At 57.3% G+C, this 16499-nt stretch overlaps 1 protein-coding gene across 1 annotated transcript; it reads left to right on the forward strand.

The window, feature by feature from the left end:
- Positions 1-3655: 3655 nt before the first annotated feature.
- On the forward strand, positions 3656-14090 carry RAB11B (RAB11B, member RAS oncogene family; the record flags this gene model as incomplete). The annotated part of the gene is made up of 5 exons (XM_079703471.1): positions 3656-3695; positions 10722-10917; positions 11779-11972; positions 12324-12404; positions 13059-14090. The coding sequence occupies 5 exons, from the start codon at positions 3656-3658 to the stop codon at positions 13202-13204; spliced, it is 657 nt and encodes a 218-aa protein (XP_079559597.1). The 3' UTR covers positions 13205-14090.
- Between the last annotated feature and the right edge of the window lie 2409 nt (positions 14091-16499).

The following is a 16499-nucleotide window of genomic DNA, read 5'->3' on the forward strand; positions in this document are numbered from 1 at the left end:
GCCCTTGGACTCAACTCTCCAGCCACTGTGGCCTCCTGGATGTTCAGAGCCATTGGGCTCTCTCTCACTTCTTTATTTTGTCTGTCTAAAATGCTGTTCCCACCACCTCCTCCCCCTCCCTCAGACTCAGTGCAAATGCCACCTCCTCCTGGGATGCCTTCCCTGCCTCCCTAACTAAGTAGATCCACCGTCACATAGCCCAGTTTATTCCTGGGCTCACTGCACTCTGAAATTTCTTGTGCGTGCTGTTGTTTACTTGCTTCTTGTCTACCTGTTCCACTAGACTGTCAGCTCCCCAAGGGCTGGGACTTGGTCTCCTTCAACTCTGCATCTCCAGCCCATAGAGCATTGCCTGGCCCAATGTAGGTGCTCAGTAAATGCTCACTTAAGGCAGGACTAAAAGATTTTTAAACAGGGGAGTGAGATAACCTGACTTATGTTCTAAAAGACTCTCGGGGTGGGGGGGATAAATTAGGAGTTTGGTATTAACATATACACACTACTATATATAAAATAGATAACCAGGGACTTCCTTGGTGGTCCAGTGGTTAAGACTCTGCACTCCCAATACAGGGGGCCCAGGTTCGATCCCTGGTCAGGAAACTAGATCCCGCATGCCGCAACTAAAAGCCCACATGCCTCAAAGAAGATCCTGCACGCTGCAACTAAAACCCGGTGTAGTCAAATAAATAAATAAATAATTTAAAAAGTATATAAATAAATAAAATAGATAGCCAACAAGGGTCCACTGTCTAGCACAGGGAATTATATTTAATATCTTGTAATAACCTATAATGGAAAAGAATCTGAAAAAGAATATATATGCCAGTGAATCACTTTGCTGTACACCTGAAACTAACACATTGTAAATCAACTATACTTCAATTTTTAAAAAATAAATTTATTTATTTATTTATTTTTGGCTATGTTGGGTCTTCATTGCTGCGCACGGGCTTTCTTTAGTTGCGGCGAGAGGGGGCTACTCTTCATTGTGGTCACAGGCTTCTCATTGTGTGGCTTCTCTTGTTGCACAGCACAGGATCTAGGTGTGCGGGCTTCAGTAGCTGTGGCACGCAGGCTCAGTAGTTGTGGCTAGTGGGCCCTAGAGCGCAGGCTCAGTAGTTGTGGTGCACGGGCTTAGTTGCTCCACGGCATGTGGGATCTTCCCGGACCAGGGCTCAAACCCGTGTCCCCTGCATTGGCAGGTGGATTCTTAACCACTGTGCCACCAGGGAAGTCTCCCCAATTAAAAAAAAATATTTATTTATTTATTTGGTTATGCTGGGTCTTAGTTGCGGCAGGCAGGCAGGCTCCTTAGTCGTGGCATGTGGGCTCCTTAGTTGCAGCATGCAGGCTCCTTAGTGTGGCACACAAACTCTTGGTTGTGGCATGCATGTGGGATCTAGTTCCCTGACCAGGGATCAAACTTGGGCCCCCTGCATTGGGAGCACAGACTCTTAACCACTGCGCCACCAGGGAAGTCCCTATCCTTCAATTTAAAAATACATAAATAGGAATTGCCTGGTGGTCCAGTGGTTAGGATGTGGTTCTTTCATTGCTGAGGGCCCAGGTTCAATCCCTCGCTGGGGAGCTAAAATCCCACAAGCCATGCGGCATGGTCAAAAAAACCTTAATTTAATTTTTTAAATAAATAAATAAATAAAAGACTCCACGTGGCTGCTATGGGAAGAACAGACTGTGTGGGGTGAGCTCAGAGCAGGGAGCTTTGGGAGCAGGAAACTACACAGGTCCGTGAAGTGATGACAGGGCCAGTGTAGGGGTGGTGGCAGTGGTGTAGGAGGGAGGAGGGACAGAGTAAGGCAACTGAGGGAGGGATTGGGAGAGAGGGGCAGGGGAGTAAAGGACGAGGAGGAGAGGGGAGTCCACCACCTCTGGCTTTGATGATGTGGGTGAAGGGACGGAGTCACAGGAGGAGGAGAGGATATGGGAAAAAGAGGCCAAATTTGTGTTTGGGATGCCTGATGACCCAAGGATGAGGTCCAGGAGGCAATAATTATTATTATTATAATTAGCACATGAGCTATACTTACATTATCACTAATCAAACATTTCTGGGACTTCCCTGGTGGTCCAGTGGTCAAGACTCCACACTCCCAATGCAGGGGGCCTGGGTCTGATCCCTGTTCAGGAAACTAGATCCCGCATGCCGCAACGAAGATCCCACGTGCCACAACTAAGACCCGCACGGCCAAAAAATAATAATAATAAATAAATATTTAAAAACAAAACACAACGTTTATTGCCCAATGGGGACACAGCAGCGGCTGCCACAGACACAGCCCCTGCCCTCACAGGGCTGATGTTCTGTTGGTGGGGGACAGAAACTAAATAGGATTGTGAAAATTTAAAAGAGGAAACCTCAACTAAAATTGGAGTCAGGAAGTCTTGCAGAGGGAGTTCTTATGCCCTGCTACTCCTCAGTTACCCCAAACAGGAAGACATCAATTACAGACCCCAACCAGAAGAGATGTATGTACCTTGCACTCCCAAACAGTAACTGCAATTACTTTACTAAAGCTGAAGAGATTTTCTTCCCTCCCAGCAACAAGCCCAGCCAATGGAAACACCACAACTTAGCCAATGAGAAGCTGTCCTCACATGAACGCTTACTTTCCTCCGAATTAACTTTCATTTTACTATTGTCCATGACTTCTTGTCTCACCCGCTTTTCTATAAAAGTCTTCCATTTTGTACAACCTCTGGGAGTATCTCTGCTTGACAGATGAGATGCTGCTTGATTCATGAATCTTTTAATAAAGGCAATTAAACCTTCACACTCAGTAGAAGTTTGTTTTTTAACAGGATCGAGAAAGAAATGCATACTTTAATGTAAAGTAGGGATAAATCCTTAGGGTGGGAGATGGAAAAAAACAGGATAAGGGGACAGAGAATGGGAGACAGTCTGACACCCAGTAAGGATTTATAAATATTTGTTAAACAAAGACTTAATGACAGACAGTGGGTGGTTGATTTAGTATGTGTTTAGGTCAATGATCTACTCATACTCCAAAGATTCCACAAGGTGAGTTTCTCCCGTTTTACAGAGGGAGAAAACTGCAACCCAGAGAGGAGAGGAGACCTCTAAGCTAAAAAAGTCCCCACTCAGATGTCCCCTCAGAAACTGTCATTTCTGGGGCAGCGGGGGTGGGGTGGGGATGGGCGGCCCGCAGAGCAGCGTGCATTGACCTATGACGTCATCGGGACGGTAAATAGCGTAACACTACCTGGACGTAGCCCCATTTCCCCTCCCGGACAGGTCCTCTGCTGGTCCGGTACTGTCTGAATCAAACCTCTCATTGGCTACTCGCTCCGTCAATCCGTTTCATTCTTCCAGTTTTTCCGCCCCGCCTTCCAGAGCTCGCCTGTGATAGGCTGGCGAGGCCGTCACTTCAGAAAGGTCCGCATTCCTTCCGCCTTTCTCCAGGAGACCGAGGGAGAAGAAGGTGGATCTCCGGCGGCGCCCACCCCGGGGGCTCTGCTTCCGCCTCTTATTGGCTTCTCTGGGTGCCGGTCGCTACGCCACCCATCGCTGATTGGCCATCTGGCCGCCGCTCTGCGCGGCGCCGGCTCCGCCCCCGTCGGGTGTTTGTGGTGGGGCTGCGAAGTCGCCAATCCCGCCGGAAGCGCCAGGACAATGGGGACTCGGGACGACGAGTACGACTACCTATTCAAAGGTGCGGTTGGTGGGGCACAGAAGGGCGAGCGGGCGGCGGCGAGGCGCCGGGCAAGCACCCAGGCTGCGCTCCAGGTCTCTGGGCCCAGGCCGGAGCCCGAGGCTTGGGACCTGGCAGGCCAGGCAGCCGGGATGGCCAGTGCAGGCCGGGCTTGGTCAAGTTCGGGCCGGGATGCGCAGCCATGCGGGGCAGGCTGTCCAGAGAGGCTTGGGGGCCCGGGATGCTCCGAGGCGGGGCCAGGGCCCCGGGGGGTGGGGCCCGGGGCAGTGGGAGAGGCCGTTAGGGGCGGGGCATTCAGGGGGGCGGGGCCGCCCCAGCATTTGGCGGGCCGGGCTGAGTGGAAAGCTCCCTTCGTGATGGGGGCGCGTCCGTTAGAGGCGGGGCTAGGATGTGGTGGGTGTGTCCAATAAGTGGGCTAGGGTGGGCGGGTGGGGGTGGTGCTCTCATGGAGTAGGAGGGGCCAGTCTTGATTGGTGGTAGTGCATCTGGGGGCGGAGCCCGGGAAGGGAGGGGCGGAGCCCGGGAAGGGAGGGACGGACAACGGGGGTTGAGGTGCGTGTGTGGCGGGGGTGCGGGGGTGGACCCTGGGTTGGGGAGCAGAGTCGGAGTTGCGTGGAGTGGCACTTGGCGTGGTGGCGGGGGACTGTGTGTGCTGAACCCAGGCCTGGTGGTTAACAGCAATAATTATGTCTTAACTCTTAAATCTCTTGAGAGCGCTGTCCAAGCACCCGCGCTTTTCTAAGCACTTTACACACATGAATTCATTGAAATCCTCACCACAACCCTGTGAGATCCATATTATCCAGCATTTCTCTTTATGGACCTGGAAACTGGAGGGACAGTTTAAGTATTAAAGCAGGATTTGAAGCCAGACCACTTAAGGAGTGTATCTGGGGGAGCTTGTGGCCAAGATCTGGGACTGGGGTTGTCAGACGGTCTCCTCCAACCTGCTGGAGGATCTTCCCTGCCAAGGCAACAGAGGGCTCTAGGAGCCTCAAGTAAGGCCTAGGAAGGTCAGGCAGCTTAGGGGTCACTGACTTTCCAGTGCCTTTTGTGCCAACCTAGGCTTTGGCCAGGTCCTGTGCTGCTGTGCTGGGCTCCCTGGCTGGCATTGGTCACCCTTGAGAGCTAACCCCTGGACGCACACAGGACACCTTTGCCATGTTGCCTGCTGCGTGAGGGTGTGCTTCCCATGCCAGCCATTGACATCTTTCCCTCGTTGGGGGAGCTTGGCCATCCCTGGGAGTGTGGCCTGTGTGACACTGTGTGTCTATGGTATTATCCCTGGTTGGGTCTGGGGTTCTGGGGACCTTGGGAATGTAGAAAATGGGATGGAGCACTTCCTACCTGGGATATCCACGTGGTAAAAGGTTTCTGGGCAGGGCGAGTCCCCATGCAAAGGTCCGGAGTTGTCACACAGCACCATGGGCTCGAGGAGCTGCCTGCAGGCTGATACGTTGCTGGCAAGTGAGGTTGTGTGGTCGGCAGGCATTGGGCCCAGGCCCTTGTGCCCACTGAACCTTGGGGTCTCACTTTAGAGGCAGAGGAAGCTCTGCCAGGGCCTTGGGGACGGGTGACAGGTGGACTGGACGCCAGTCCTGCTGCAGCTGGTGCCTGTCTCTACTCAGCCCACCCTGAGGCAGCTGCTCCCCAGGTCCTGGCTAGCACCCACCTGGATGTGTTACTACAAGGTCAGGGGGCGTTCCTCCCAGTGCTTCCGTGGTCATTCCCCACTTGTTATTTTCAGCCGTTTGCTGTTGTAAATAACCCAGCTCCAAGTGTTTGCACGAGTCATCTTTTGCCCTTTGGTTTATTTCCTTGAAGTATGTTCCCAGAAGTCCAGTTATTGGGTCAGGGGCAATGGAGCAGGCTGTGCGCTTCTCAGGATTCATCTCCGGAGTCCTCTTCCTGGAAACACTACTGCCACAGCTGGGGGGGGGGGGGGCGGGGGCGGTGCCTGCCTGCCCCGCTGCCCTCTCCCACTGGGCTCCTTTTCTGAGTAGAGCAGGTGCCCTGCTGACTGTCTCAAGCCAGGTCAGAAGCGAAAGTGTAACTCACAAGGTCAGCGTTTACCAAACTGGTCCTCTGAGACCTCACCTTCACACTTAACGCCTTGTTGGAGGACCCTTTATTATCTTTTAATATTTGTTTGTTTTTATAAATTTATTTTTAATTTTTGTCTGTTTTGCGTCTTTGTTGCTGTGCACGTGCGGGCTTTCTCTAGTTGCGGCGAGCGGGGGCTACTCTTTGATACAGTTCCCGTGCTTCTCATTGCAGTGGCCTCTCTTGTTGCAGAGCACAGGCTCCAGACGTGCAGGCTCAGCAGTTGTGGCTCGTGGGCCCAGTTGCTCCGCGGCATGTGGGATCTTCCCGGACCAGGGCACGAACCCGTGTCCCCTGCATCGGCAGGCGGACTCTCAACCACTGCGCCACCAGGGAAGCCCCTAATATTTGTTTTTAAATCCACTCAGTTTTTGTCTCACTTAAATAGGAAAAGGAAATTCTTTCTGACTCATAGAAGGAAGGAAGGAAGCCAGCAGGCAGGCAAGCCGCCACCATGGCATCACTGGCCATAAATATGGCAGGTAGACTGAAACATGAATACACTGCACCCCTCCTGAGACCCCGTGGCCTGCAGAGGGTCAGGCCTGGGCAGTAGAGAGGTGTCCAGGACACAGCTGTGCCAGAAGGGTTGACAAGGACCGGTACTCTCACCGTACATCTCCCCAGCCCTGCCGCCTGGTGCGGGGAGTCCTTCAGGAGTGGAGGGGGGCTGTGATCCTCTCATCCCCCATCCCGCGCCCAGCCTCCCCCAGGCTTCAGTCACCTTCCCCTGGCCCTGCCCTGGGCACAGAGGGGCCACACCTCTCACGTGGGACACTGGCTGCCCCCCCTCTCCAGCCTTCCCACCACTGACTTGCTTTTTTTGGCAGCCATGTCACAGGTTGGCTCCCCTGACCTCCCGGCAGAGGCCAGCAGATCCCCCTGGGTGTTCCAGCCCCCCCCAGCCCCCTGTGCGGTTTGTTTTCCTCCCTGCTCATCTCCCCCCCAGGAGTGAGGTTGTTTATTTGTACCTAATTATAGATCGTCACATTTATCCTGCTAACATTTTATCCTTTTCAGCGAAGGGCCATTTTCCCAGCCTGCCGATAAATCCCTGGGGGCGCCCCAAACTCTCCTCTGATGGACTGGGCGGCAGGGGCCACAGTGCGAGCAGCTAGGTCCCCAAGGGCCAGCAAGGCCTTCCCAGAGCTCCCCCCACTCACTCCCAGGGAACAGGCCGGCCCCAGTGCTCACCAAGTACTCCCGAGGCAGCCTCCTGGCTCTCCAGCCTGAGCAGGCCTCACACCTGGCCAGCTGGTCTGGGACCCGAGCACACCAGCCGCCCCCATTATGAATGGTGGCCCTGCCTGTGCCCTGGTTTGGGGCACCTGTCCTCTGCTCTCTGATTCCCCTGGGGAATAGCTCTGGCTCTTCCTCCCCCTGCCAGTCCCTGGGGCCTGGGATCTGCAGGGCCTGCTTCCTCGGGGAGGGGTGGAGCCCTGCTCTGCCTGGAGTTGGGGAGCCAAGCGCCCCCAATGGCCATTCGGTGACCTGAGTGTCAGAATGGGGGCCCCAGTTGTGCCACACTGTCGTGGGGCGGGCCAGAGGACCAAGGGCTTCCAAGAGGTGCCAGCTCTTTGTTTTTGCCAACTGGGCTTGCCTGATCTGCCAGCCAACTGGTGTGCCCAGGGGGACCGTGTCCCGGCCAGTGATGCCACCAACTCCTGTGGAAATGCTGGGGGCTGTGTCCTCAAGGGCCCTTTCTTTCCCGGAGACAACAGATGACTTGTATCTTGGACAATGCCATTCTCATTCCATCCTGCACACGGGACCAGCCCGGCCGCTGCCCTGCCGGCCACTTCTGCATTGGGCACTGCGTGCCAGGGACCGCGGGGGCAGCCCCACCTCCCCGCCGTTTGTCCGGGCAGCAGCTGGTGGCTGTTGTTCTGCTCTGGCCCCCACTGTTCTCACTGGGTGACCTTGGGCCAGGGAACTTGGTCACTCTGTATTGAGTGTCTCCAACTGTACACGATAACGTGAACATCTGTCCCTGGGGTGGCCCTGAGAACTCCGTAACAAAGCCTTTAGGGCTGGGCCTGGCCTGAGGGGCTGAGGAAATGGTTGGCTGGGCTGGGGCAGAACCCTGATGCGGCAAAGGGGACCCCGAGGCTGGACAGCTGGACAGGGCTGGGAAGGGAGTGAGAGGGTGGGGAGGATACAGGCAAGGGCCCAAAAGGACCCTCCTCCTCATTTCCTGTTCTGTTCCTGAGGATGTGAGAACTATATGCAGACCTCCCTGGCTTTGGCCAGCTTTCTGCAGCTGCCATGGGCACGAGGTGACGGGGTGAGAGCGTGGACAGTGGGCCCTATGGTCAGTCTAGTCATGGCCCTACTGGCATGGCTGGGCGCCCTTGGCCCTCAGCCCCAGGCCCATGTCCATTCACCTCTTTCCACCTTTCTCTGAAGTCAGCTTGGCATTCTTATGCTGGGTGCCCCCAGTGTCAGGGGAGGACACTGGCACTGTCATCACAGGTGTTGTGGGCTAGGTCACGTGGTGGTTTGGGAGAAGAGGAGAAGCCTGAACCCAGGGATTTTGAAGGACAAATAGGAGTTTGCTAGCTACTCTAGGGGTTCAGGATACCCCAGATGGTGGGAGAAGAGGAAGCGGAACCCAGACCCCTGAGCTCAGCCCTGGATCCAGAAAACCTGGGTTCACATCCTGCTGGACCACTCTCCAGCTGGGTGGCCCTGGGCAAGTTGCTGCTTGCTGAGCTTGGTTGGGGGGTGGGAGCGAGCCTGCAGCTATGCACGGGCTCAGACCCCACCTCTACCTTTGGTGACCACGTGCCTTAAGCTGGTCATTCCCCTGTCTGCACCTCAGTTTCTCATCTGTAAAATGGGTCATGTGATGCATATGTGAGGTGATGGCACATCCAGAGCTTTCTCAGCACGGAACGTTCTTCCTGTTCTTGTTGTTCTTGGCTCTTAAAGCAGCCTGTCCAGAGAGGGTGCTGGGTCCTGGGGGCTGCCTGGCCTGCCCCCTCCTTACTTGTGGCCCAAGGATGGTGACCTGGGCATCTTCCAGTGTGGGGGGAGGTGGGCCTGGGGAGCTCCGCCAGCCACTTTGGCGTTTGTTCATTCGACAGGCATTGCTCAGGTGAGTCCCGTGCGCCGGGCAGTGCACCAGGTCCTGGGGATACAGCAGGCAATCGGACTGAGATGGCTGCCCTCGAGGCACAATGACAAAAAAAAAATCTATAAGGGAAACCTGGTGAGTGTGGGAGGGTAGGGAGAACTATGGGGGAAAGGTAGGGGAGGGGAATGGGGAGTGTTGGGGGGAGTGGGTTTTAGGGGTTTTTAAAAATCATTTATTTATTTATTTGGCTGTGCCGGGGTTTTAGTTGCGGCGTGCGGGATCTTTAGTTGCGTCATGCCGGCTCGTAGTTGCAGCACGCGGGATCGAACCTGGGCCCCCTGCGGTGGAAGCGCGGAGTCTTAACCACTGGACCGCCAGCGAAGTCCTGGGAGGGGGGTTTTAAGAGGGTGGCTGCAGGGAGCCTCCTCGATCAAGTGCCATCCAAGGGGCCACACAGAGGAGATGAGGGCAGGAGCCTGGTGGGTACCTAGGGAAGAACACTCCAGGCAAAGGGTAACGTTGCAGGGAGGCCCGTGTGTCTGGAGCAGAGTGAGCAAGGGAGAGAGAGGGAGGAGGTGAGGGCAGGGAGGGGACGGGGCAGGTCATGCACGGCCCTGTGGGCTGCCAGGAGGACTATGGAAGTGGGAGCCCTGGAAGGCTGTAGGCAGAGGAGGGATGGGACCCACTCAGGGTGCTCACAGGCACCCTCTGGCGGCCAAGAGGAAAACAGCCTGTTGGCTGAAGCTTAGAGTAAATGTAAGGGCGGGCCCCAGGGAGGAGGCTGTCGCAGCAACAGGGAGTGACGGGAGTGATGATGGCCTGGGGTCGGGAAGCAGTGAAAGTGGTAAGAAGCAGCAGGAATCTGAACACATACACATAGAAGTTCTCATCAAGGAAAAACTTTTCATCGGGGACTTGGGTGACCAAGTCTGCAGCCCCCATGGCTCCCCACGAGCCAGAGCCACCCTGGGGTGCCAGAGCCTAAGGCCCACACTTGGGGGTCCCTGTGGTTTCCAGCTGGGGCATCCGGAAAGAAAGGCTGTTTCTTCTGCGCCGCACACACACCTATGCACACACTGACACAAGTCCCCATTGTGTCCTGGGTCAGAGCACAGCCCTCCAGGCCCAGGCCCCTCCAGGACCCTCCAGCCTAGAGCTTGGAGCGGCTGGCCCCTAGAGGCAGGGCTTCTACAGGTGGCGGCAGGAAGCTCAATAAAGGGAGGGATGGAGGGTAAGACCCGCCTATGCCTGCCCTGCTCTGCCCTGCGCTGCTCAGGAGGGCCCTTGTTCCCATCTCCCTGCAGGATGATCTGACCCGCCCCCCGCCCCGCCCCATCTTAGCACACGAGATGCTGGCTGAGTTCTGATCCCAGGCATTCCCGTGTCCCCTCCCTGAGGTGGCTCTTGTTACTGTCTCCCTTTTCACACCTGTGGAAAAGGCAGCCCAGAGACGTTAAGTGACTTGCCCAAGGTCACCCAGCCCTGGGGCTTTCTCAGGCATGCCTGGCTGCCCAGGTCACCAGGCTGCAGTGGAGGTTTGGGAGTTGATGGATCCCCAAGCTGCCTTCTGCCGGGATGCCTGGATCCCTGTGTCCCATCAGAGCAGGGGCAGCCCTGCTCTGAAGGACCCTATTCGCTTCTGTACCAGGAAACGTGGTGCCTTGGGCCAGGGGCCCCAGGACAGCTGCAACTCTGCCCCGTCACTGGCTGTCGTGTTTCTGCAGCACCCGGGGCGCCACTGTGAAGGTTCTGTGGGTGGACGTGAGCAGCATGTGGGGTCTTGGCTTGGGGGCACTGCACCCCTCTGACCCAGGGAGGCTTACTCATGTCCCTCCCCGCCCCCAAAGTGGTGCTCATCGGGGACTCGGGCGTGGGGAAGAGCAACCTGCTATCGCGCTTCACCCGCAACGAGTTCAACCTGGAGAGCAAGAGCACCATCGGCGTGGAGTTCGCCACCCGCAGCATCCAGGTGGACGGCAAGACCATCAAGGCGCAGATCTGGGACACCGCTGGCCAGGAGCGCTACCGCGCCATCACCTCGGCGTGAGTGGTGGGGCCTGGGGGGCCGTGGGCCCCAAGAGATGGGTAGGAGTTGGGCTGGGGGGGGCGGGGGAAGGGGAGAGCACAGACCCGAGAGCAGGGGGCACAGGGTGGAGGGACAAGACCCCCAGGAGCTGTGGGACCCTCTGAAAGGCCAGTGCCCAGGCTTGGTCACGCTGTGACCCCAGGTGGGCATGTCCCACAGCCCCTCTGACCCCTGGCGTCCCATTGAGGCACTGGAGTGTCGCCGGGCGCTGGCTACACGGTGAGGGCTGTTATCAGGCTCTACCCGCTCCCCAGCCTGCCTGCTCGGCCCGCCCTGCCCAGCCGTGTTCCCAGCCTTCCTTTTCCAGGTGCAGCCCTGGCACCCCTGGCCCTCCTGTGGCCACCCCACCATCAGGACCCCCTCGACTGCCTCTTCCCTGACCCTCCCAACTCCTGGCCATTCCCTGTCGGTCACTTGCTGTCTTCTGGAATCCCTCCACCGAGGCCTGGTCACCTTCTTGGCTCCTTGATCCCTTGGAGTGGATGTGTGTCCATCCATCTCCTTGGTGCTCTGGGCGGGCAGGGCCACGGCAGGCATTAGAGCTTCTGCCCTTTCCCTGCACAGTCACTGTTTTCCTCCTCCCCTTTTGGTGGCTGACCCCGTGGGTGTCTTCTGACCCCAGATCCCAAACTCCCTCCTTAGGCCTCCCCATTCCTGAACTGAATCTGGGGAGTGGAGCCAGGGCCTCAGGACACGCACCCCTCCCTCGAGGCCCTGATGGCCATCCCTCGGGCCAAGGAGCCACTGCCCACAGAGCCTGGGGGGCCCCCAGGGACGCTGGCTCGGCTCATGCCTGGGCCCTGCCCCCATCCCTGCAGGTACTACCGTGGTGCCGTGGGCGCGCTGCTGGTGTATGACATCGCCAAGCACCTGACTTACGAGAACGTGGAGCGCTGGCTGAAGGAGCTGCGGGACCACGCCGACAGCAACATCGTCATCATGCTGGTGGGCAACAAGAGTGACCTGCGCCACCTGCGGGCCGTGCCCACGGATGAGGCCCGCGCCTTCGCAGGTGAGCGCACGCTGGGCCAGAGGGCGTGGCCAGAGGGCTGCTAGGTGTCAGTCCGGGCCATCTGCTCTGGCCAGGGCCTCTAGGTGCCACACTCCTGAGAGCGAGACTCTGACTGAAGCATCCGAGAAGCATCTGGAATGCAGGCAGCTCCCCTGCACCAGGTGCATCTTCCCTGGCCGTGCCCATGGCTGCAGGGGTGGGCATCTCCGTCCTACCCCTTCAGCCCCAGCCCTTCATTTCCTGGGCCAGGTGAGCGGACAGGCAGCCACGGTCCCCAAGAGGAGGGTATAGGGGACCACCCTCCCTCTCCTCCACCAGCTGACTCACCTGTGCAAATATTCTCTCCTTCAGAAAAGAACAACTTGTCCTTCATTGAGACCTCAGCCTTGGATTCCACCAACGTAGAGGAAGCTTTCAAGAACATTCTCACAGGTGGTCACAGGGCCCAGCTGGGATCACAGAGGGTGGGCGTGGGAAGGGCACCAGCCACACGGGTCACGTGCTCCAGAACGCAGCCCCTGAACCTTCCTTCCTTAAAACTGCTGTTCAGTCTGGACATGAGGACAAACAGGGCACCCTCCACAGCGTCAGGCCAGATCCCACCCCTGCTGGCACTCAGAGCACAGAGACCCTCTAAGCCCAGCTCCCATAGATGGGCCTTGCCATGGCTTCACTAGAGAACAGCCCACAGGGTCAGCTGGGGAGGCAGGTGGTCTCAGGGTCCCAGAGCCCCTGGGCTTCTGGGAGTTTCTCCTGAGGGAGGAGGGCCTCTGATCTTAAAGAATGAGAGGCCTGGGCTGGGAGTTACATCTGCAAACAGATATGGGTCCTTCCCTCGCTGAGTACACAGCATTGGGGATGGGCAGGGAGCCTCCAGGAGCCCAGCCCATGGCATGGCTCCCCCTGACGTGATGGGGGTGCACAGGGCACAGTGGGAGCCTTTGGAAGGGGATCCAGCTCAGCATCCAGGACGCTACCGTGAGGAGGTGACATCCAGATGAGTCCTGTGGGAGGGGGAGGTAACCGAGATTGGGGGCACGCAGCGCATTCACCCTGTGTCGTTCTCCCCGCCCCTGCCCGCCGCAGAGATCTACCGCATCGTGTCACAGAAGCAGATCGCGGACCGCGCAGCACACGACGAGTCCCCCGGAAACAACGTGGTGGACATCAGCGTGCCACCCACCACCGACGGACAGAAATCCAACAAGCTGCAGTGCTGCCAGAACCTGTGACCACCCCGCGCCTGGTCTCAGCGTGCGTGCACGTCCTCGTCCTCCGCCCACCCCTCCCTGCCCTGTCCTCCCTGCCCACCCCCTCCGCCCCTCTGTGACTGGCTCCTGCCCTCCCATCGAGCTCCGCACAAAGAACAGGAGTTGAGCGGCATCTCCTGTCCCGCCCAAGGAAAGCTAGAAGCCCCGGCTGCTGCACCTGCTCTCCTTGGGTCCCAGTGGGCATCTCAGCGGGGCGGGGAGGGTGGCAGGATGGACCGGGCCGGCCAGAGGCCAAGAGGATGGGCACACCGAGCAGGCTTCTCCAGTTTTCCACGGTAGCCTCCGGGGAGCAATCGCCGCCCTCCCTCTCTGGCCAGCTGGCCCAGCTGGCCCCCGGTTCCCAACCAGAACCCCATTCCAGGCTGAAGCCCGAAGAGCAAGGCGCCAGGGGCCAGGCAGACGGACACTCTTGGCTCTCGGCATCCCGCTCCCCCGCGCACAGCCAGCAGCGCACATGCCTTCGACCTCTCCCGTGCGTGCTCGACTCCAGCTCCTGCCTGTAGATTGATGCTGGGAGAAGACCCTCTCCCCACCTCACCCTCCTTTTTGCACGCGGCGCGCTCTCCACCCACCACCCCCTCCCTGTGCCCTTCTCTCTGTCTTGTCTCCTTGTCTGGTCAGGAACCTGTTTGCAAGTGAAGCAATATCTCCGTGTTTTGTATATACAACCGCTCTTGTAGCCTTTGGTTTTTTTGTTATTGTAGAGAAACACAAATTCTTTATACACTTTGTAAGATTTATGCCAAACCCTAGCTCTCGATCTCTTATTCTTCCTGTGGCCCCTGCACTGTTGCCCCGATGCCTCGTTTCTCTCGCCCGGTTACTAAAATGTATAATCCGACTTCCTGTACAGAAACCTGCCGCTGCGCCTTTGTCTTCTTTCTCTCCACCAGGCGGCGCTCCCGAGCCAGGGTCCCTCGCTGCAAGCTCCAGCCGCCCTGGCTCAGCCCCCTGCCCAGGACAATGCGGAGCACCCTGAGCTGACCACGGGGGTCTTGGGGTGGGTGAGGGTGTGGTTGGGTGGACCTTCTTCTTGCTGCCCGTGTGGCAGGGAGGAAGGGAAGGCGAGGGCTTGGGCAGGTAAACTCCCTGGCCCTAGGACAGCCAGCACCTAAGACCGGAGGGTGCCCCTTGGGAAGGGGTGGGCTGTGCCCGCTGCTCCCTGTTCTCAGCCCCCCGGTTGGGGTTCACTGCTTTCATCCACTGCCCACCCACCTAGCCACCACCTCACCTGTCACCTTGCCCAGGGAGGTTGGCGATGCCAGTCCCACCCCAGCTCCTTCCATCCCAGACTGACCTTTGAGGAGGGCCCACGGTGGGAGGGGGGCACTGGTGATAGAGGAGAAGCGCACAGGCGGGGGGGGGCAACTGTTGCTCTGCCTCTCCTCAGGACCCAGCTTCTCCCGCTGGTCTGGGTGGCAGGGCTGGCTTGAGGGCCACTTGCCACTGCAGAGGAGGCTTATAGCCATCCCCCCAGGCCTATATGGGCCCTCCACCCTACCCTGCACTGATCACATGACCCAATGTGTGTTTCCTCTCACCTGAGTGCCGGCAGCTGTTCTAGAAGCTCCAGCCTCTGGCTAAAGCCACTTGTGCCCTTGGCCCCTAGGAGAGTCACCAGAGAGGGGGATGCATGCCCTCCAGGCTCTGGCTACCCTGCCTGGAGGGATGGGCGAGCCCAGACACATCTCTCCCAAAGAGCTCAGAGCCACAGGGGCTGTTCCGACAGGGGCGGTGGAGTAAGTCAGGGTGCGTGATCCAGGCCAAAGGGGTATCCAGGGCCAAGGCCGTTGGTGGGAGAGCTGGGGGTCTGGTGGGGGCCGTTCATAACAGCCCTTGGGGGCGCTGAGTCACCTGGGTTTGGACGGGGCAGGGCGTGGAGAGGGCGGATGGTGGAAGGAGAGGTCGGGAGGGCCAGGAAAACTGGTGAGGCACCCTGAAGGGTTTCAAGCAGTCAGAAGATGAAATCTGAGACTTCCCTGGTAGTCCGGTGGTTAGGACTCTGCACTTCCACTGCAGGGGGCACGGGTTCATCCCTGGTTAGGGGAACTAAGATCCCGGATGCCCTGCAGCATAGCCAAAGGAAAAAAAAAATCAAATCTTTCTGGAGCATCTGTGATTGGCCAGCCCTGGGGCACATACCTGAGAACAAGAATGATGTGACCCTCTGCCCTTGGGGGTCACAGTACAGCGATGTTGTTTCAGTTACTCTACATTCAGTGATTTACTAAGCACAGTGTGTTCTCTCTGTGCCAGGCACTGTTTTTTTTTTTTTTTTTGCATTATGCGGGCCTCTCACTGCTGTGGCCTCTCCTGTTGCGGAGCACAGGCTCTGGACGCTGATGCGCAGGCCCAGTGGCCATGGCTCACAGGCCCAGCCGCTCCGCGGCATGTGGGATCTTCCCGGACCGGGGCACGAACCCCTGTCCCCTGCATCGGCAGGCGGACTCTCAACCACTGCGCCACCAGGGATGCCCTGTTTTTTTGTTTGTTTGTTTGTTTTTTTAATATAAATTTATTTATTTTTGGCTGCGTTGGGTCTTCATTGCTGCACGCGGGCTTTCTCTTGTTGCGGTGAGTGGGGGCTTCTCATCGCGGTGGCTTCTCTCGTTGCGGAGCACGGGCTCTAGGCTCGCGGGCTTCAGTAGTTGTGGCACACAGGCTTAATTGCTCCGCAGCATGTGGGATCTTCCTTGGACCAGGGATCAAACCTGTGTCCCTGGCACTGGCAGGCGGATTCTTAACCACTGAGAAGCCCCAGGCACTGTTCTTAAGTCTTTTTTCTCTTTAATGGTAAAATAAACATAATTACCATAAAATATACATAATATAAAACTTACCATCTTAAAAACAAAACCATCTTAACTATTTAAGTGTACAGTTCAGTGACATTAAGTATCATATTGTTGTACTAGCATCCGCACCATCCATCTCCAGAACTCTTCATCTTGCAAAACTGAAACTCTGTCCCCATTAAACACTAACTCCACCTCCCCCCTCCTCCAGCCCCTGTCAGCCACCATTGGACTTTCTGTGTCTATGAACCTGACTCTTCTAGCGACCTCCTATAAGTGGAATCAGACAGTATTTGTCCTCTTGTGACTGACTTCATTCACTGAACATCATGTCCTCAAGGTTCATCCATGTTGTAGCAGGTGTCAGACTCTCCTTCCTTTTTTTTTTTTTTTTTTTTGCGGTACGCGGGCCTCACGGGCCCAGCCGCTCCGGGGCAATGTGGGATCTTCCCAGACCAGGG

Source organism: Hyperoodon ampullatus, assembly GCF_949752795.1.
Source record: "Hyperoodon ampullatus genome assembly, chromosome: 4".
NCBI classification, from domain to species: Eukaryota; Metazoa; Chordata; class Mammalia; order Artiodactyla; family Ziphiidae; genus Hyperoodon; species Hyperoodon ampullatus.